The sequence below is a fragment of the Castor canadensis genome, chromosome 2 (assembly GCF_047511655.1).
Source record: "Castor canadensis chromosome 2, mCasCan1.hap1v2, whole genome shotgun sequence".
Lineage (NCBI taxonomy): Eukaryota > Metazoa > Chordata > Mammalia > Rodentia > Castoridae > Castor > Castor canadensis.
Genome location: NC_133387.1, coordinates 192,795,278 through 192,815,090, shown reverse-complemented (window position 1 = coordinate 192,815,090; position 19,813 = coordinate 192,795,278). Strand labels below are relative to the sequence as shown.

Sequence of the window (19,813 nt, the reverse complement as noted above, 5' to 3'; positions counted from 1 at the left end):
ATTTTGAAGCAACCTCTACTTAAATTAGATGAACTCTAATCATCTAATCTAAGGATTATTCTAGAATTAAATTTTTTACTTATAGCTAAAATTCTGTCTGCAATCTGCATGTATGGTTTGGTATCTTTAGCAGTTAAAGCAAAGAGCAGCTACAGAAACAAGCAAATGAATACACATGAGCTTCTTATTCTTCATCTGTAAAAATGAAGATCTGAACCTCTACTGCTCAGTTTTTGCAAGGACTGAATCAGGTAACGTCCATGAAAAGTATTTTCAAAGCCCCCGACAACATTTTAGTTTTGTCTTTTTCTATGGCCTCCAGCAGATGGCAATGCTGCATCAGTAGGTCAAGAGTTAGGCAAGCTGCACCTGGGAAAATCTGACTTTCATTTAATTGCTAAAGAGTAATGTGTAAAAAATTAAATTACAGGTATTTTTCTGCCATCTCATAAGCTAAAGGGTAAAACTTCAGATATCTAAAAGAAGATGGAATAATTACACATTCTGTAAGTCCTAAAGGTGCTCTTACTTTTCACTTAAAAATCCTAGTTCATTTTAATTAAGAATGTGAATAATCCTGTGGAAAGAACATTGTACAAGGTAAGATACATGCTGAGAACCAACAAATATTTTTGAATATTTACCTCTGACCCCAAACTGAGAGACAGGATCTCATCCTCAAAGGCAGAATGTGTGTCAATATGTGCAGGGATTCCTGAGGTGTAAACAGCATGACAGGTCACTTCACTTTTCCTTTTAGAATTGGACTAAGTAGATTTAAATACACACAGCCTCACACAATTATGGCAAAAACATTGTTTGGCTATTAAAAATGTACTATAATTTTAGTTAAAAGGAAAAACTTAAAAGTAAATGTGACTAAACAAAATTAAACCAAATCTAAATGAGAAATATCTTTGAGTTAGAGTTGAGACTTGACTCTAAAACCAAGGCTTGAAATCATTGCTTAAGTAGGACACTCATCCAATCCCAACTCAGGAGGAAGGTGTGTAAGATGAGTTTGTTTGTTTGTTTTCTTTGAGCATCAGATTCCCAAGGACTTGGAGAGCAAAGGCCACGTGTGAAGACTAAGTAGATCAATAATTAAGATACGGCTTCCTCCACTGATCTATTCATTTGTTAATTGAATACCTTTTGGCAAAAAAAAAAAAAAAACTTTGATACATGATGAGGTGATGTGAAGCAAGTAGGTCCCTCCTCAAGGAGTTTATAGACAGGTGGAAAAACAGGTAAATAAGCAATTGAAATACATGATGATGCCAGGCATAGCAGGACATGACTGTAATCTCAGCACTCGGGAGGCTAAGACATGAGGATCCTCAGTTTGAGGCCAGCCAGGGTTATACAGTGAGACCCTGTCTTGAACCAAAGGCAGGAGAAGAAGAAAAAAAAAAACCTCTACAACTACTGCCATTAACAAAGCTTTCTCAAATAGAGGAAGAAGAAAAAGATTATTCAACCAATTAGCCTTCTTCCCTTCAGTAAATATTTGGTTCTTTGATTATACATTATCTCATATTTTTCAAACATTCACCTCCCTCTCTAAATCAAACTTGGACAAAACAACAAAAATCACAAACAACAATTTGTGTCAGTTTGTTTATACTTCATGATGAAAGTTCCTAAAGGGACTGAGACATAGATTTGCAAGGGATTAAAACAAATATAAGCAAAGTAATCTAAAACTTCATTTGAGCTTTAAAAAAAACCTTGACCCCAGTCCCACAAAAAAAAAAAAATAAGAAAATTTAAAAAATACCTTTGGTCTTAAAAAAGTTACATAACCTTAATTCAGAAATATACTACTGGAATTGTAAAAGAAGAAGTATTTACCATGCCCAGGTTCATACTGATTCACAGTCAACTGATCAGGTTTATGTTTAATGTAACCTTCCTTCAGCCATTTCTCCAAAATGCTTTCACATACATCAGGAAGACCTAGTCAGTAATTAAAAAGGCAAAACATTAAAATATTTACTTTGCATATTTAGCTCAAGAATTTAAAAAAATCACTGTGATAGGAGTCTGACAGCTCTTAATATAGCAGTGAGATCATCAATATGAAATCAAGCAAAATAAAAACTTTGTAAGACTCTTTCAGTTATATCATTGATTTTAATAGATATAAAAGCCCAAAAGAATAATCTTACTAACAACAATTTTGACATTTTATAAAATAGTAATAAAACTCAATATATGTTAAGGAGTCCTTATTCAAAATATTTCAGGTTTTGGATTTTTTCCAGATTTTGGAAGGTGTGCATATACACAGTAGAGATCTTAGACACAGAATCCAAGTTTAAGCACAAAATTCACCTGTTTCATACATACCTTATGTACATAGCCTAAAGGTAATTTTATATATTTTTACTGAGTTTGTGTTTTGGCTAGGACCCTTACATTAACTCAGATTGGAATTTTCTACTTCCGGCATCACATTAGTGCTCAGTTTCATATTTTGAAGAATTTTTTTTATTTTTAGACTCATGATGCTCAAACCATACATTACATGTAAGAAATTAATTTAACCACTTTCTTTTTTGTTATTTTAAAGTTTATTTTAAGTTTAATTATTTTAAATTATTACCCTTGGGGAAAAAACCCCACAACTTTAACGGAAGTCATAAGTGGAATTTCACAGTGGATGAAAGCCTTAAATTAAGAACAAGGTCATAAAAAATAAACTTAATCCTATACAGAATTATACCAAAGAATTATTATCCAGAATATAGAGTATATCAATCTCACAGATAACTCATTTTTTAAAACTGATATAGGATTTGAAAAAGAATTCATAGAAAAGGAAATGCAAATGGCCAACATCATTGTTAATCAAAAAATTACAAACTTAAAGATTGTACATCATATGTTGTTAGTAAGGGTGGGGAGGAAAGGGTGCACACTAGTGAGACAATGTTGGCACAGCCGTTTTAGGGAGCAATTTTTCTATCTATTGTACAGTAGGGTTTTGCTTTGTTTTGTTTTTGGTGGGACTGGAGTTTAAACTCAGGGCTTCACACTTGCAAAGCAGGCACTCTACAGCTTCAGCCACAACTCCAGCTCCAATCTGTATCTACTAACATTGTTAAATGAGCATAACCTATGACACAATTCCACATCCCTCTTAAGAAACTCTTACAGAGTACATAAAAAGACTTGTACAAAGATACTCACTGTAGTGCTACTTATAAATGCTAGAAACTAGAAATAACCTAAATGTCTAGCAATAGAGAACTATTTGATTAAGCCATTTTGGGGCATTCAATAAAGCCAAAAACTACATTAACTCTCCAGATACACTGTAGAGGAAAAAGAACATGTTGGAGTGATGCATATATGAGTATACAATGTATACTCTATAATACTGCATATGGCAAACTGTACTTTAATAGGTACATATATTTGGACATGAACTCATTTTGTACAGGAGTAGACTATATGCTAACCTGTTAACAGCACATCCTTCTAAGAAGAAAGAAGTGTGAGAGGACAGTGGTCAACAGTAACTACAGCTTTTAGCTTTATTTGTATGTGTGAATTTTTTTTTATAGTATCATACCTCTTACCTGTTTAAAATGCTTTCAATTTAATCAACTGCCTCAAAAGTTTACCTACAAATGACAGAAGAAACATACAACCTCAACTTTGATAGACTTCTAACATATCACATCTTTTTTTTTTTCTCAAACCAGCATTTACTGTGCATTAACAATTACTTACCCCCAGGTAATGGCTTTTCCTTATCTACATTGTTGTTCTCATAGTGGAATTCATAACCAAAATGTCTTACCCTTCTGTGTTTTAAAGATTTTTGAACTGTACAAAGAGAAGAAAGTAAGTTATTTCAGAGAAAAAGCAATATATGATCCTTCATATATTTCAGCCAACACTATTTGTAAGGATTAATTTAGTAATGGTTAACTTCTGTTAACTGCTAAATTATTCTCTTTAATGACATTAACCATTCTGCTGTATCTGCTGTTCCTTCATGTCTAAAATTGTAACAAAACACTTAAAAGAGCTTCACCTAATCAATGTGATAACTACATTGCCACTCTGGAGACTGCAAGTGATGTGGAAAGCTACTCTAATTTATACAAAACTCCAGGCAGCTCTGGCTACATTACATGTCCTGTACTGCTGATGTCTCATTGGAAACCAACCGTACAGTGAAGAGAAAATAGGATAACAATGAAAGAGCTTAAAAAAGTTAGCTACAACAGTGTTATCTGATAACTATTCATCAGTTTGGAGTTGAAAATTGATAGCCATATAAATGTTATCTGTTATTAGTGTTTCTAAGTGCTACTGTATGTTAGTAGATCCAAGCTACTTTCAGTGAAATTATAACATTCAGTGTGTGGGGGTGGGAGGAAGGAGGAGCAGTAACAAGACATTTTGCAGGAACTTTTAAATATAAATATCAGCTTTCAAATTTTTACTTACAATTTTTATTGTCTTTATCTTCTGTCCAATTAATACTTTCCAAAAGCATTTTCTCTTCCTCAGAAGAAACTATTTCTTCTATGACCACAAGGCCTGGAGGTAAGGCTTGAAGCCTCAACTCTTTCCACTGTGCTATGGGAAACAAAATTAAATCATCACCTATAAAACGGTTCTACCCAATAGCTTTTTATAGTTCATAAAGCTCCCAGTCCTCATTTTCAGAAATAAGAATGTAGAGAGGCAAACAACATACTGAAAATGTGAAACCAAGGAGCGAGATCAAAATTATCTTCTACCTACAGAAATTCCCTCCAGCAAATCAAACAGTAACTTTCCTGTCTGAACTTGATTGACTTACATTTTAAACCTCACTAAAAGTCAAGGTTTCTCATAATATTCATAGTATGCAGCTCCATTTTTAAAAATTCAGGACTGTCCCTGAAAGAACATAGAATACAAGAATTTAAATGCCAATTTTTGCTCTTAAGCTCTTAATGGTAAGTATGGTCAAACAACAGAAAAGTGTAAAATAACATACAACTTTCTAAAGAAATTTTTTAAAATCATTTGTGAAAAATAACATTTTTGACATGAAAATATCAATGTCTCTCTGATTTTATGTACATTCTTTAAAAAAGTTTCTGTTTCCTTGAAAGCTTCAAGTTAAGTACCCAAGGAAAGGAGAGGAATTTTCTGCCAGATAAAGGGAAGATGTATTTACATACTGTTAAGTCATTCATGTTACAGAAATGATTTCTGAAGAGTCTCATCCAGCAATCCCCATCTTTCAATTAATATAAAAATTCACAAAAATACTTAGCATCTACTAGATTCTATTCATATTTCAGAAATACAAGTAGTATTTATCACATAAATAATATTTATCATTTGATAAATATATACCGAGTGCCTGTCATGTGCCACATGTATTATTTATTCAAATTATATAAGGAAAATTTTGGAAAAAATTCCTTAACGATAGGTAGTTTATAGCCCAAGTAAGTCATTCTTAATTTCTTAAATAGGTTTTTTGAAAAAGAATTTAAAGTATCACTTGTATTTGCTACCAGTGGCTATCTGAAAGCAGACACCAAAACAAATATCAAAACATTCAAGACATGGGTCTACTCTGAATAAAAACACTTTCCAAAGTTAACAAAGGATTTCACACAAGTAATATACCTAAACTCTTCAATTTGTTACTGAGATTCCCACATACTGAATACGCAGAGGAGGGGGAATCCAAGGACAGTATTTTCTGAATAAAATCATTCAGTTTTCAAAAAGTAATCAGAAGCAAATAAAAAGTGCAAGAATAATCTAGTTTTTAAAATCTGTGGCACTTAAGTCAAAATAAAGCTTTAAAATTAAACACATAGGGACACTGAGAAGTATAATTTTACACATATTTATATATATTTTTAAGACAGGGTCTCACTATGTAGCCCAAGCTGGTCCCTAACTCTAACTCTTGATCCTGCTGCCTCAGTTTCCCAAGTGCTGGGATTACAAGCATGGGACACCACACCCAGCTCCAAGTATATTTTTAAAAGAGTCTTTAAAAGTTTTCCTTTGAGTCTCTTTTTAGACTTTTTGTTTATTTTTTTAATTGAACAGGGTTTATTATGTTTCCATACATACATATAATGAACTCTGATTTTGTTCACTTCCTCTATTACTCTTTTTATCCCCTTTTTTTTTATTTGATCATGTTTCATTCACCTACCCATCATCAGGATACCTGAACAGAGCTGTATTATTGCCTAAATAAGCAGCAAGTGAATACACGATTAGATGTCTAAATCAAAGTTTATCTCCATATAACTTGTTTCCATGGGGAAGAGGTGAAAAGATGTAATAATCCCTATAGCAATTCTGTACATCAATCTGTAAAGCTATTCCTTCAATTATTCCATTACTCAGTCACATTATCCAGTAGCTGTTGTGCTGGACAGCACAGACATGAACATTTCCATCCCCACACAAAGGTCATGGGATAACACCACCACAAAGCTTTTGGGGTCTCTGGAAGCTAAAGGTGCTTCTCCATAAATACGAAGATTGACATGTAACCATCTGAGTTTGGGGCTGGTTTTTGTTTTGGTTTGGTTTTTGCATACTGGGGTTTGAACTCAGGGCCTCACGCTTACTAGGTAGTGTACTCCACTATCTCTGACACATAACCATTTGGGTCACAGTTAATTCTTAAGTGATTAACTCAAAGCTTCTGGGTAGACACTGTGAAATAAATTGATCTGAATCCTCGACATTAAACTTTGTAAAGCATGATTAGGTAGGAAGTTTCCAAATTAAGTAACAGGCATAATTAATACATTGTGTTTGATTGGTTAGAACTGCTGAAAGGCAGGCCATGACTTATTCACCTACGTACCTTAACTACTATGGGAGCTTAAAGAATATTTGATAAAGAGGGGTTGCTTTTATTTCACAATAATTGGACACCTCCCCAATTTATGTCTATGAAAAGAAAATTCACACTTTTGTGTGAAGAACCATTATTTAAAAGATAATTATAGAATACCTTTTTCCACAAAATTCAAGTACAGAATGATCTTCTGTCCTAAATCATCTGCTATTTCTTGTCCATTGAGGGTATCATAGGCTTTCCTGGATTCTTCTGCAGTTTTGTATCTTACAAAAGAGTAGGGCTTGTTGGGTGGCATTAAGAGAGCGTCCACAGATCCACACTGCTCTAACACGGGCAGCAGTCGCTTCCTACTCACACCATTACCCAGACCACCATTGGCAACAACCAGGTTCTTAAAAAAAGAAAGAAATATGAGCAATTGATATGTTTACTTAAAATAAGATTAAGTAATATTTTTAGAATAGTAATTCCACAAAGACATAGTTGAAAAGAAACAAGCTTTCCATATAGTGGTTATTTGGTTTGCTAATTTCATGCAAAGTCTATAAACCAATTTACTAAATATTTGGGGAACAAAAGTATTCCTATACTGTAAACATTTGTTTTTAAGTAGCTTATATCAGTAAAATATTCATTTCTTAATAATCATAAATGCAAATTAAAAGATGACTTTATTGTTCAAGAACATAAATTTAACATATTAAAAGGGAAGAATAGGAGAATGGAAAGAAACAGCAGTTACATAATGCTGGCTTTTTGCCAGAGAATGGGTTTCCACATTCTGTTATCTAGTTAATCCTCATTAACATAATCTTTACAAAAAGCAAATTTATATGGGTAACATGAGTCCCACTTTATAGAGGAAGAAACTGAAGATCAGAACAATTAGGTTAAGATGGTAATTAGGGAGAGCTAGGTTTCAAACCTATTTCTCCTAGTTTCCCAGAATCTATACTTTAATATAACCATTATACAATGTTTACTAAAAATAAACATATGAATTGAAAGGAACATCAATTACAGGTTCTACTGAACATAAAATATGAAAAATTTCCTGTCTAAGGAAATGAATTCAGTCTAAGTAATTTACTCAGTTTGCAATTAAAATTTTTTCCCTTGTAGACATTAAGTTTTACGCAACAGATGTGAGGTTGGGAGATATCTTTATTCCGATATTCACAGCTCAGTGTCCTTACAGCTACTATACTTAACATCCTACACCATTAAGATTGTTCATTTATGAGGGACTGGAGGTGTGGCTCAAGCAGTAGAGCACCAGCTTTGCAAGAATGAAACCTTGAGTTCAAACCTCAGTTCCTCCAAAAAAAAAAAAACCTCAAAAAACCAAAAGATTGTTCATTTATGACCTATGACTTCTAAAAATGTTTTAGTGGATCACTAGTAAACCATGGAACCCTGCTTTCATCAAGTTCGTCAATTATACCAGTAATTGGCAAAGCTCTGCAGACCCAGATAAAAATTTTAAGGCTTCACAGGCCATGTAAATTTCTGTAACACAGACTTAGTTTTACTTTAAAATGTAAAATCCATTCTTAGTTCACAGGTCAGATTCATTTTGAGGACAGGAGTTTGCTAGCCCCTAATTTACATTAAGTTCAAGATCAGTATTTAGTTTTGTTACACAAAATGAGAAGATCTGTAACTTCACTTGAAATGGATCTAATAGAATTATCATTGACTTTCTTAATAAGAAAGGTAAAATACTGTTCTGTCATGGGCCAGCCAATACTTTATATGTATGTAAGTATACTCATACATTTAATAAGCACACCACCACTATAATAGTACATTATATAGAGAAAAACTGAGTCTCCAGTGGCTTGCCCTGAACCTTATTCAATGAGATTTTTTAAATTAAAATACTAAAATAATTTGATTATATGTGGCAAAAACATTTCCATATCCCTAAATCCAAGTCTGAAAGATGAATAACAATAAAAAAAAAGTGTTTTTTCCTATTCTCACCCACTCAATACCACACAACAGAGAATGCTTCTGTGACAGCTGCTCATCAAAATCTGTGGGGATTCCTTCCACCAGGGACCCAACTAACTCTGCGACAGATTCTCTGGCCAAGTGCCCTCCTGTGCTATTCAGTTCTGATACTACCTGGTGGGATCAGATCCCACAGGCTGAGAGCTTAGTCTCACAAGAATGGCCCGGACTGAAGATGCCATTGTAAATAGTAGACTGTCACCTATTCTTTTGACAGAATGGCTATAGTTCTAGGTTCCCAAGACTCTCTCCTCACATTTGATTAATTTGCTAGAGCAGCTCACAGAACTTAGGCAACACTTTACTCACACGCACTCGTTTATTATAAAGGATATTACAAAGGATAGAGATAAACAGCCAGATAGAAGAGATAAACAGGGCAAGGATGTAGGAAGGGATGCAGAGCTACCATGCCCTCTCTCTAGGTACCACACTCTTCAGGAACCTCCATATGTTCAACTATCCAGAAATTTGTCCAAACTCTGCCCATCTGTGGTTTTACTGAGGCTTCATGACATAGGCAGGATTGTTTATATCACTGACCACAGATGATCAACTCAACCTCCCCTCCCAGGATGCGGGGGAGGCTGAAAGTCCCAGCCCTCAAATCAGCCTTGGTCTCTACAGTGACCAGCCCCATCCAGAAGCTTTGTAGGGTCCTCCAGCCACCAGTCATCTCGGTAGTACATAAGAGACACTCTTTTGTTAGTTCAAGAATTAACCTAGAAGGTAACACACATGCACAGAAAATCAATGCGAGTCAACTCCCTGTATAGCTATCCTTATCTCAACCAGCAAAAACCCTTGTTCCTTCCTATTATTGCTTATACTCTCTCTTCAACAAAATTAGAGATAAGGGTAAAATAGTTTCTGCCGGGTAGCGAGGGGTAAGGGGGGGTAAGGGAGGGAATGGGGAAAGGGGGGAGAAATGACCCAAACATTTTATGCACATATGAATACAATAAAATTTTTTTTTAAAAATTAATAATAATAATAAAAAAAGAGAAACTCTTTTTTCTCCAGTGACTCCAAGGGTTTTAGGAAACTGGACAAAGACCAAATACGTTATTTTACAACGTCACACTAAGGAACTGCAAAGGTTTCATAAATATATCAAGTCCACTGCCCCTCTAGGAATGGAAGAAGATGAGGTATGACTTAAAGAACAGTCAAACATACTTTCCAAGTGATCTGTGGGCAACTCTAAAGGCAAACCACACAAAAACAAGTGCAGTGAGGAAGGGAAGGGGGAAACTTATTTCTTGTTATATATCAGTTATTCAATGGAAATAAATGTATGAATTATTGTATTTATAATTGTTCATCCAACCAATTTTCCAAGTAATAAGTATGAGGCAGAAAATTCATATTTTTGAAGTTATCTTCAGTCCTGACAATTTGAGAATCATTGCTTTAGAAAAATATTAGCTAAAGCTATAAATTCGCAAAGGCACCTAATACTCATAAGACATCATTAAAAGAATATCTGTTTTACACAGATGGGTAAAATACATTCTACAATTTTATTCTTCTCCTTTAAAAATATCTTGGAAAAAAAAAAAACTAAAGTATAGTAAGTTGCCACCTTGAAACCCTTGAAGGTGAGGTCAAAGCTCCTAGAGATCTCAATGAAAACAAAGACCCAAATGATAATAAGCTTCAGATGCAGCAAAGAAACTTAGCCTGCTTTTTTTCTTACACTTCTCTTTACAACCCCTGTAATGAAAAGAGAGCAAGTTATACGTGGGAAGAGATGAGAATAGGGTGCATCAATTTAACCTTCTGCATGCCCTACAGCCTCAGTAGCACCTGGAAGAAATGGTAAAGTGTGCAAACCGATTAACTCTATTATCTGTTCATAGGAATCTATTATTCTTTTCACAGGAATGTCTAAAGTCATTAATATATAACTCCAAGTATGTGCCTTTGCCCTGCTAAATTCAAATGTGCCTAATAAACTGCTTAGTCCTAAGCTATGATGCATCAAGGAAGACAATAACAAAAGCACAGAGAAGAGCACTAGTCTGAAAGTTGACACACCTAAGTTTCAACCCCAGCTCCACCTCAATGTATGTGGCCCTCAGTCAGATGATACCTAAACTGCCTTCCCATTCTTATTCTATAAGAACCAAAAAAGAATACCTCTAAGATTTCCTTGCATTCATGTATTCTTATGTCTGTAACTACTGTCACATACATATTCACTTTGGAATCTAACAATCCAATGAGGTAAAAAAGTATGCAATACCATGCTCTGCTTAGAAACGAATAAAGCCAAGGTCAATGGGTACTGTTCATGTCTAAATAAGTGGAGAATCTAAGAGTTAAAGTGAATTCTCATAATTCATAGCCTGTAAACCTCATAGTAACATCTCATTTAATTTTTGCCACCAAATAATGAAAAGGCTAAGGCCTAATAAATGAAAACCATTTTACAGCATATAACAAAATACTTTATAATATAGGTTGGAAACAGAGATGATATCAGGATACAGAAGATCTTGCTTTAAGTTTCTGTTCAACCACTTACTAGGTTTTATTAGTGGGCATATCATAACCTTTCAAAACTTTAGTTTTCGCACAATCTCATAAATATTTTTAGAGAATTAAATATAACAATAATCATAAGTATGCTTTATAAACTGAAAGGATTTGTACATTGTTACTGTTAATATACACCTACAACTTCCTTACCTCAACAGTTACAATCAATAGAAATTCAAAGGGCTGACAGAACCACCTAGCAAGCATGAGGCCCTTGTTTAAATGCCAGTACCACCAAAAAACAAAAAAAAAAAAAAAAAAAAGAAATTCAAACTATAGGCCAGGCTATGGTCCCAAATGGAAAGTTACCAGAGTCTTTCACACATATATTTAATATGGATTTAAAACATGGCTGAACAATTACAGCCTTGAGCCATATTAACAAATACAAAATATTAACATATTGATACATCTACATTCAAATGATAACAATAGTTTTAGGTCACCTGAGTGGCATAGGACACTGCCTCAATGCCTTCATGTCTCAGCAAAGTATTCCTGGCTTTAATCTGTTTCCTTAATGACTTCTTCTCAGTTTTACTGAGTTTGAAATTATTTTGATGATGGATGTCCATACCAACACTAAAAAAAAAAAAAGTAAGTAAGGTCAATCTTAGTGTTACTCATATATTCTATAGTTTATAAAAAGTTCTATATGACTTTTTTAAATCCTTAGTTTACCTTTCATCAACCCAGAAAGGTGAGAACAGACATGGAAAATAAACAATAAATAAATAAAGACAAGGTAACAAAGAATTAAGAACATTCAATAACATCTCTGAGGATTCTAAGAAATGTTGCAAATGTGTTAGCTCCATTAAAACACTGTTTTACCCATACACAATATATCCTATTGTTTATTAAGTTCTACCTAAAACATATCAAAGATGAATTTCACAATTATAATATAAGGTAAGGCAAGAAGGAAGAGGTAAAAGAGGAGAGGAACAATGAAAAAATTCATGAAGAACATAAAGTTTGATTTCACTGATAATAAAGTTCAAAATTCAAAAAGAAGCCATGTATTGTTTAGAAATAAATATGTAGTAAAGCTAAAAGCAAGGAAATAATAAACGCAAGATTCAGGAGCAAGGTAATTTCTGTATGGGAGAAGAAGAGAAATCTGATATGAGAATGATACACAGGAGCATCAAAAATATTTCTTAACCTACTCAGAAGGTATAGGTGTTTATTATTTTTAAAACTATACATATTATATATTCTATACTTATAATTTTTAAATAACAGAAATAAAAGCCCCACAAGGTTGTTTCCCCTTTGTTGAAATGTCAGTCATCAAGTAGTCACTAAAAGGCTTTTATAATCACTCCGAACAGCAGCCTCTATCATGCTTTATCTCAGCAGTCAATTTGATTGTTCACAGAATTTATCACAATTTATGATGACTCATCTGTCAGCTTAACTCCCCCATCGTGTTGTAAACTCCAAGAAAACAGAAACGCCAGCATACAGCAAGAACTCAGTACATACTGGTGGAAGGGAGGGATTAGTGAATGTCAAATGAGTGAACACACATATACCTATTATGATCTCAGCTGCAGCATATACATAACATACAGCATGTGCTTTCAAAAAGTTTGTGTTAGTTGAGGAAAACAAATCCTAAACAATAAAAAGATCTGTCACATTTTATACAATTAAGTGGTAGTGGTTCAGCCCTTCTATGTGACATGAATTAGAGACAAAGAAACAAGATCGAAGTTAACTGTAAAAGGTGGGAAGACTTCAAATCAGAAGGAAAATCCAGCTCAGTACTAAAAAATAAGAACACTCAGAGTCACATGAAAAAGAAGGCATTCAGTCAGGTGGGACAGAGCAGAAGCTAAAGCAGAAATGGATGTGTCTAGCAAAGACAGTGAGTGTAGGCAGAATTTTTTTCAGAACAGAGAAAGTTTGCCCTCCCCCCAATCCCATTCTGTACTCAAAGTCTTCAAAGTTAACAGCATAATGGCAGGAACAGCATAACAATGGCTCACGAACACTGTCAAAACTCTACTCATCTTAAAGATAGAAGAAAAATGACAAGTCTATTCAAATGCCAGCAGTCCAGCTTCCTAGTACACAGCTTCCTAGTGTTAGGAGGTGAGCCAAGTAAGGCAGGCTGGTAGGAAACCATAATAGGGAGGTTAGAGATGAGAAGACCTGTAATCAATAACCCAAGCTGGAAGTAGAAATGCTGGCCTGATCTACACAGGAGGCATAGAAGGAAAGAAAACAAAGAGAGGGTGAAAGAAATGTTCAGGTTAGAATCAATAGGTCTTTGGTAACTACTCAGATGTGGAACAGAGGAATGAAAGATCACTCAACTAACAGGGTAGAGCCTGAGTGATTAAAAGACTAGATATAGTTTCGAAACTAGAAAAGCCAGGAGGAAAGTTAGGAAGAGCCATTCAGTACAGGAAATAATGAGACAGATTTAGGTTACTAACAGGGTAGAGCCTAAGTGCTTGAGAGACTGGTGATGTTATTTCAAAACTGGAAAGTCAAGGGGAAGGTTGGAAGTGCTGCTCAGTAAGAAAGGAAATAAGTCACATTTGGGATATGATCTGTTTAAGGTAGTGGTGAGACATACAGTTGTGATGTCTGGCTATGAAGTGGCCCTCAGGAAAAGGACTGACGTTAGAAAGCTTTGGGAATTATCCTTAGTGAAGGGAATAATTAAGTATTTCTAACTCTGCACAAATTACATTGCTCTAAGATCTGTCTCCTTCCATTGTACTGTTAAGTTCTTTGAGGATAAGGATTAAACTATACTTTTCTTAGTTACCCCAGAACCTCAATCAGTGCTATGAGGCAGTACAACATATTGTGTAGGAGTCCAGGTTCCAGGTTCAATTCTCAGCCCCACCGGGATGTTAGTTACATAACTCTATGCTTCAACTTACAGAAACGCGAATAGGGATAGTAACACTGGTCCCTCTCACAGTTTTGTTAGGAAAATTACATTCATTATTCCACTGCTGTTAATTGTCAGAAGAGCCCGTTCAGAAGGGGATAACAACCAAGGAACTATTTTTAAGCCATTCCAAGATCTCCATCTTTGAAACAACAACTTACAATATGTCATAGAGAACAAAGGATGGGTACAATACAGAATTTCTTTTGTGAATATTTCACATGAGCCTTTAACTGCAAGGTGGAGGAAACGAAAAAAGAATAGATGCTGAATATATCATTTTAAAAGTATGCCACTAAGAGACAGTACCAGTAGATGGAGCCTCATAACCATGTTTTTGCCATCACATGTTACCATGTGAAGTCGATATTTACTAGGATGCTAGCCATGTGCTAGGTCCAGTTCAACTACCTCCAACCTGAGCATATTCTCTGTAGGATAATGAGAGTTTGGAGATTATACACGGTCTGCTACTTGTCTGCTAGCAAGTTTAACCCTCAATACAGCCAACTGGATACTGCCCCAAGTGGCAACAGTATGTGTGTCCATGCCCTCCCTGAACAATAGAGAAGTTAGCAGGCAGTGTAGACAAAAGTTCCTGTGCCTGTTTGTAAATTATACTTAATGAATAGTAAAGATTAGAATAACCTAAATTACTATTAAATGAGGTCTGATGTTAAAGTACAACACAGGAATACAGAGTATACATTTAAATAAATCTTTTAAAGACACAAGAAATTGGTGATATGAGTTGTTTCCAGGGAAGAGAAATGAGTACATGAGCACAGGAATGAGAGCGCTCCTTTTTTTTTTTTTTTTCAGTGCTGGGGCTTGAACTCGGGGCCTACACCAGCCCTTTTTTGTGGTGGGTTTCTTCAAGATAGAGTCGCTCGAACTATCTGCCTAGAATGGCTGTGAACCATGATCCTCCTGATCTCTGCCTCCTGAGTAGCTAGGATTACAAGCATGAGCCACCAGGGCCCAGTTTTTCAGGACTTTTGAAGTTAATGCTATTCAAATTTCATTACCTATTAGAAAACCTATTTTTAAAAAGGTTTTAAATAATTAGAAAAAAGCACCTCCTCATTTATTATCCCTTTTTGACTCACTGAAGTACATTTTCTATATATTTTCTTATACCCATTAGTTTCTTCTGTTCTATAACTTACAGAAAGTTCACTCCATCAAATAAGGATTTTGTCTGTATTACTCACTCAGCACCTAATAAGAATCTAATACCTGGTTGTCACACATCAAACACTTGTTTAAAAAACCTAAGAAGTATTTGCCATCTTACCTCCCAGTGCTCTCCTCCTCCAGAATTACGAGTTTGGCAACCTTCTTTCAGGTTTTCATTAACACCTGCTTTGTATCCCTATCCCTGAAGTCCTCAAATTCTATTACAATTACCTGTTTCGGTGCTAGGCTCAGAAGACTGTCATCTATCTGAGGACACAGCCTTGATACCTGGCATACGGCTGGCAAGACATATTCAATGTAATCGTTGAAAAAAAAAAAAAAAAACCAGACTGACACCACCCCACCCAAGAGCTACAGGGCCGTTCAAACAACCGCACGAGAACGCGCAGCTGTACAGGCGATCGGGTCACCAGCAATGCCTTTACTCCACTGGCTTGACACCAGCCAGCAAAGCCCTAGAAGCCCCAGATTAACTCGCCCCAAATTGTAGACCCCACGTGAGCACCCGGCGCAGACACAAACACGTGCACATTGCACACTAATAAAACCACGCAACTCACAGACACCCTACCGCCCAAACGGCGCACCCGGGCGCCGCCTCGATCACCCCACCCTGGGGTTCTGAACCCCACGATGGCGAGGCGGCTAGAGAAGACCGGAAGAAGCTGGCAGGAGGAAGCCGGGATTTGCGGCCTGTGAGGCCCACCAAACACCTTTGCGTCTGCTCAGGAGAGGTTCTCACCACTCGCTGCTGTCTCCTTCGCCAACCTCTCTGCTCCAGCCCCAGAAACCTACAGCGAGAATTGTCACACACCCCTCACCTGGGCGCAGCCATATTGGAGACAGCTGTACTACATTTCCCATGAGCCCGCGCGGCAACCCTAGTGCTCCCACCATCCCCTTCGCCTCCCAAGTGTCTGAAACAGTGGCAATTCCCTTGTTTTACTTGGGTGAGCGGTGGTCGCTGGGAGTGTAGCTTGTTTTTCACGAGTCGCTCCCCAAAAAGACAAGGCCCAACTGGTTGTGCCCTTCGCATCCATCCATAATCGTTTCCCCCACCTTGGGCTCTTCGGGTACCTTTCGTCCTGAATCTTATTAAAGGTATGGGCGATGATACTGGGATCTAAAAGATACCATCACATGGTCACGAGGGAAGGAGGTGACTATATATGAACGTGCCAGGGGTCTAGTGAGTAATACAGAATAATAGGGAGGTAAATGGAGGAATGTAGGAGGCAAGACAGGAAAGGTGGGCTGCCACCAAGTAACTGGAAGAGCTAACACCGTTTTATTTATAGGCCTAAGGGGGTCCCAGAAAGATTAGAGAAATGAAGTGACATGACCAGAGCTTCTTGGGAAGGTGAAAGGAGAGACTGGAAGTGAGATGACTGTTGCAGTGGTAAAGTGAAAAGTGAGGAGATAATAACTGGAAATATGTACAGCAGTGACAGAGGGAAAGGAATTCAGTAGCACATGAGAAATAGAAGACACAGGAGATGATCAGCAGTTGTTCCTGTTCTAATGTTATTGTGATTTAAATATATTATAATCATTCTCCCTGCATTGGATTTTGAGCTGTGTAAGTGCAGAGAAGGAAAGTTGGAGCATGGGGGAAAGGGAGAGGTTCACCTTCCTACATTGTTAATACAGTGCTCCCATCACCCCACCACAGTGAACTGTTAGTAAAACTTAAGGGTGGCAGGCCAGGTAAAGTGACAGTGAATAGAGAGGATTGTTGAGTGGCGGAATGATTTGTGCTGAGAATAGCTCAGATGGAGGAAAGGACAGCAGTTGGACTACACATAGGAAGCCATTGCAATGGTACAGGAAAGTAAGAGTGAGACCAAAATCGAGTAGCAAAAATTAAGAGGCATGTGCAGATTGGAGTGGTCAAGTTACCCAGACATTGCAAACTTGAGTGTGAAGGCAAACTAAGTCTTCCTCATTGCAATCTTGCTTCTGCACTACCGATGCTTTCAAAAATATATCCCAATAAAAATTTCTGCAACACTGGAAATGTTTTTAAACTGAGCTGTACAACATAGTAAGCCCTAGAAATGTGGCTTTTGAGCATTAAAACTAAATTTGTATTTATTTTTAATTTATATTTAAATGGGTATGACATGGACAACAATGCAAAATTCCCCTTATTATTTCCTATTGGACAAATTCAATTACTTCATCTCAATATGTACCTTGAAAGTACTAAAGCTTTTTAAACTTTTAGATTTCTAAATCTCCATGAAAGTACACTCTTTTAGTTTTCTTTATACATTTTGATCACTTGCTTTCAGAATTTTCCAATTCCTTTCCTCCCTCTGTCCATAATTAAACACAGACAATCCCACCGGCCTTGTGTTTGACCTTTTTCTTTCATTCTATAGTTTCTCCCTGTTTGCCCTCCCCAGAATTCTAAAGAGATTTGTGAATCATTCCATATTATTTTTCTTCAGCCCTGACTTTTCTTTAAGGATCAATTTGGTTGTGTGAAAAGAATATCGGATAGAGTATGACATGAAGTAGAAACTAAAACAGCATTTACCTTTGGAATTGATGTGTAATAATAAAATACAATACATAGAGTAAATATTGAGTGGTTGTTCATTTGTACCTCTTCTGCACAGGCCCAAAATTCTAACTACCTACTGTCCATCCTCCCCTGGAAAAAGGTGGATGCATAAAAAATTTTAAGGACTGTATCTCAGTGGCAGAGCCAAATAGACCCTGGGTTTGATCTCTGGCATTGTACACACACACACACACACACACACACACACACACACACACCCAAAAAAATGATATGTTTCATTGCATACAGGCCCTTATCTTTTCTTGGAGTATTGCATAGACAGTTTCTCTCAGAGAAGATGACTCCCTGAGAGATTTTCAGCTATGCTGAGACCCTGTTTCACTCCTTATATAACCCCCATGACTGGTTGTGCCCTTCGCATCCATCTGGACTGTGTGTTCGTCTTTTCATCCTGAAAATGAAGCACCCAGTGGACTTCTCTTGTTTGTTTGTTTGCTTGTAAGTTGCCCATGAATTGCAATTATGGAAAGCAAAATAAGGAGTTGCATGGACATCCACACTCTATCCCTGCAACCCATAGAAATGGGCACATGTAATTAAGTTTTCAGGCTTTAAAATAGAGTGTCCTAGATTATCCAATCCAACCACACAGTTTCTTAAAATCAGAGCACTTAAACTGGAGTGAGAGATCTAAAGCAAAAGCAGTCAGAATGCCTCAGGAATGCAGAATTCAATACTCTTTCTGAGACGTGGGGGTTCATGTGTAGTGCAAGAACTGGAAAGAGGCTTCTAGTGACCACATCCATCTGAGGCATTTGTTGGGTGGACAAACAACAGTGTGCTCTATAAGGGAATAGAACACTTATTTCTGGCCAGGTTAGCATAATAGAGTCTGTCCTGAGACCTAACAGAAAGAGTAGTTATCTCTTTCCAACATGGAAAGAGAACCTCATCTTAGAACCACAAAGCACTGGATTCTGCCAACACCCTAAGAAAGTTTGGAAGCAGATCCTTCCCAGAGCATCTTTATAAGATACTACCTAGCCAGCATCTTGATTTTGTATGTATGACACTCAGAGAAACCAACCAAAGCATCCTTAACTTCTGACCTACAGAAAGACTGTGAAATAATAAATTTGTTTTAAATGGTGGATTTGGGTGATTTGTCACAGCAGCCATAGAAAACTAATACACACACTTAACCCCAGACCAATCCCTGGGTAAGAGGAATGGAACTACCATGATTGTTCTGAGTCACTCTATGAGGCAAGGATGAGGTCTGTCTTCCCTGAGAGCAAAAGAACATGCACCCTCATCAGCTTCCACAGTACCTCCAGGTAGGAGTCTAACAGCTGTCCTATTCCACTTTCAGACTCTTCAATCTGGAATGACCCTGTAGTTCTTGAAAAATGTTATATTTTTACTGTGTTCAAAACTATGGTACTGTTTTACTGCCATTTCAAACTCAATTCCTGCATTTTTTAAAAAGGCATTATTAATGCTGACCTAATTCCTGTATTTACAAAGCTTCTAACCTCATTTTCTGGCATTTGCTTCTGCCTGTCTTCTGGGTTTTCTTCCACTTGTCCCCAGTGGCAAGTGTACTAGTTTTGGTTTTTATTTATGATTTTAAAAACCTTTTATTCCTCAGTCTTTGCTCTCCACTTATTCTTCTGCTACTTATTTTGTCCCTCCTGGGTAAATGACAAATTTGTATCAAGCTTCCTTTTCAAACTTGTGTCTTCTCGAC

At 36.5% G+C, this 19,813-nt stretch overlaps 1 protein-coding gene across 4 annotated transcripts in view; it reads right to left on the bottom strand.

Moving 5' to 3' along the window:
• The window catches only part of Alkbh8 (alkB homolog 8, tRNA methyltransferase), a 55,822-nt gene extending 39,433 nt beyond the window's left edge, over nt 1-16,389 (bottom strand). The window contains exons 1-7 of one of the 4 annotated variants that reach the window (XM_074066801.1): nt 16,355-16,389; nt 11,863-11,998; nt 7,010-7,247; nt 4,468-4,599; nt 3,742-3,837; nt 1,855-1,959; nt 645-715 (exon numbers count right to left, since the gene is read on the bottom strand). In XM_074066801.1, the coding sequence (XP_073922902.1) occupies nt 645-715; nt 1,855-1,959; nt 3,742-3,837; nt 4,468-4,599; nt 7,010-7,247; nt 11,863-11,998; nt 16,355-16,368 (792 nt within the window). In that variant the 5' untranslated portion in view covers nt 16,369-16,389. Of the gene's footprint in view, nt 1-644; nt 716-1,854; nt 1,960-3,741; nt 3,838-4,467; nt 4,600-7,009; nt 7,248-11,862; nt 11,999-15,630; nt 16,214-16,246 lie in introns of those variants that run through there. The other 3 variants (XM_020185355.2, XM_074066803.1, XM_074066802.1) reach the window with 3 other exon arrangements.
• Between the last annotated feature and the right edge of the window lie 3,424 nt (nt 16,390-19,813).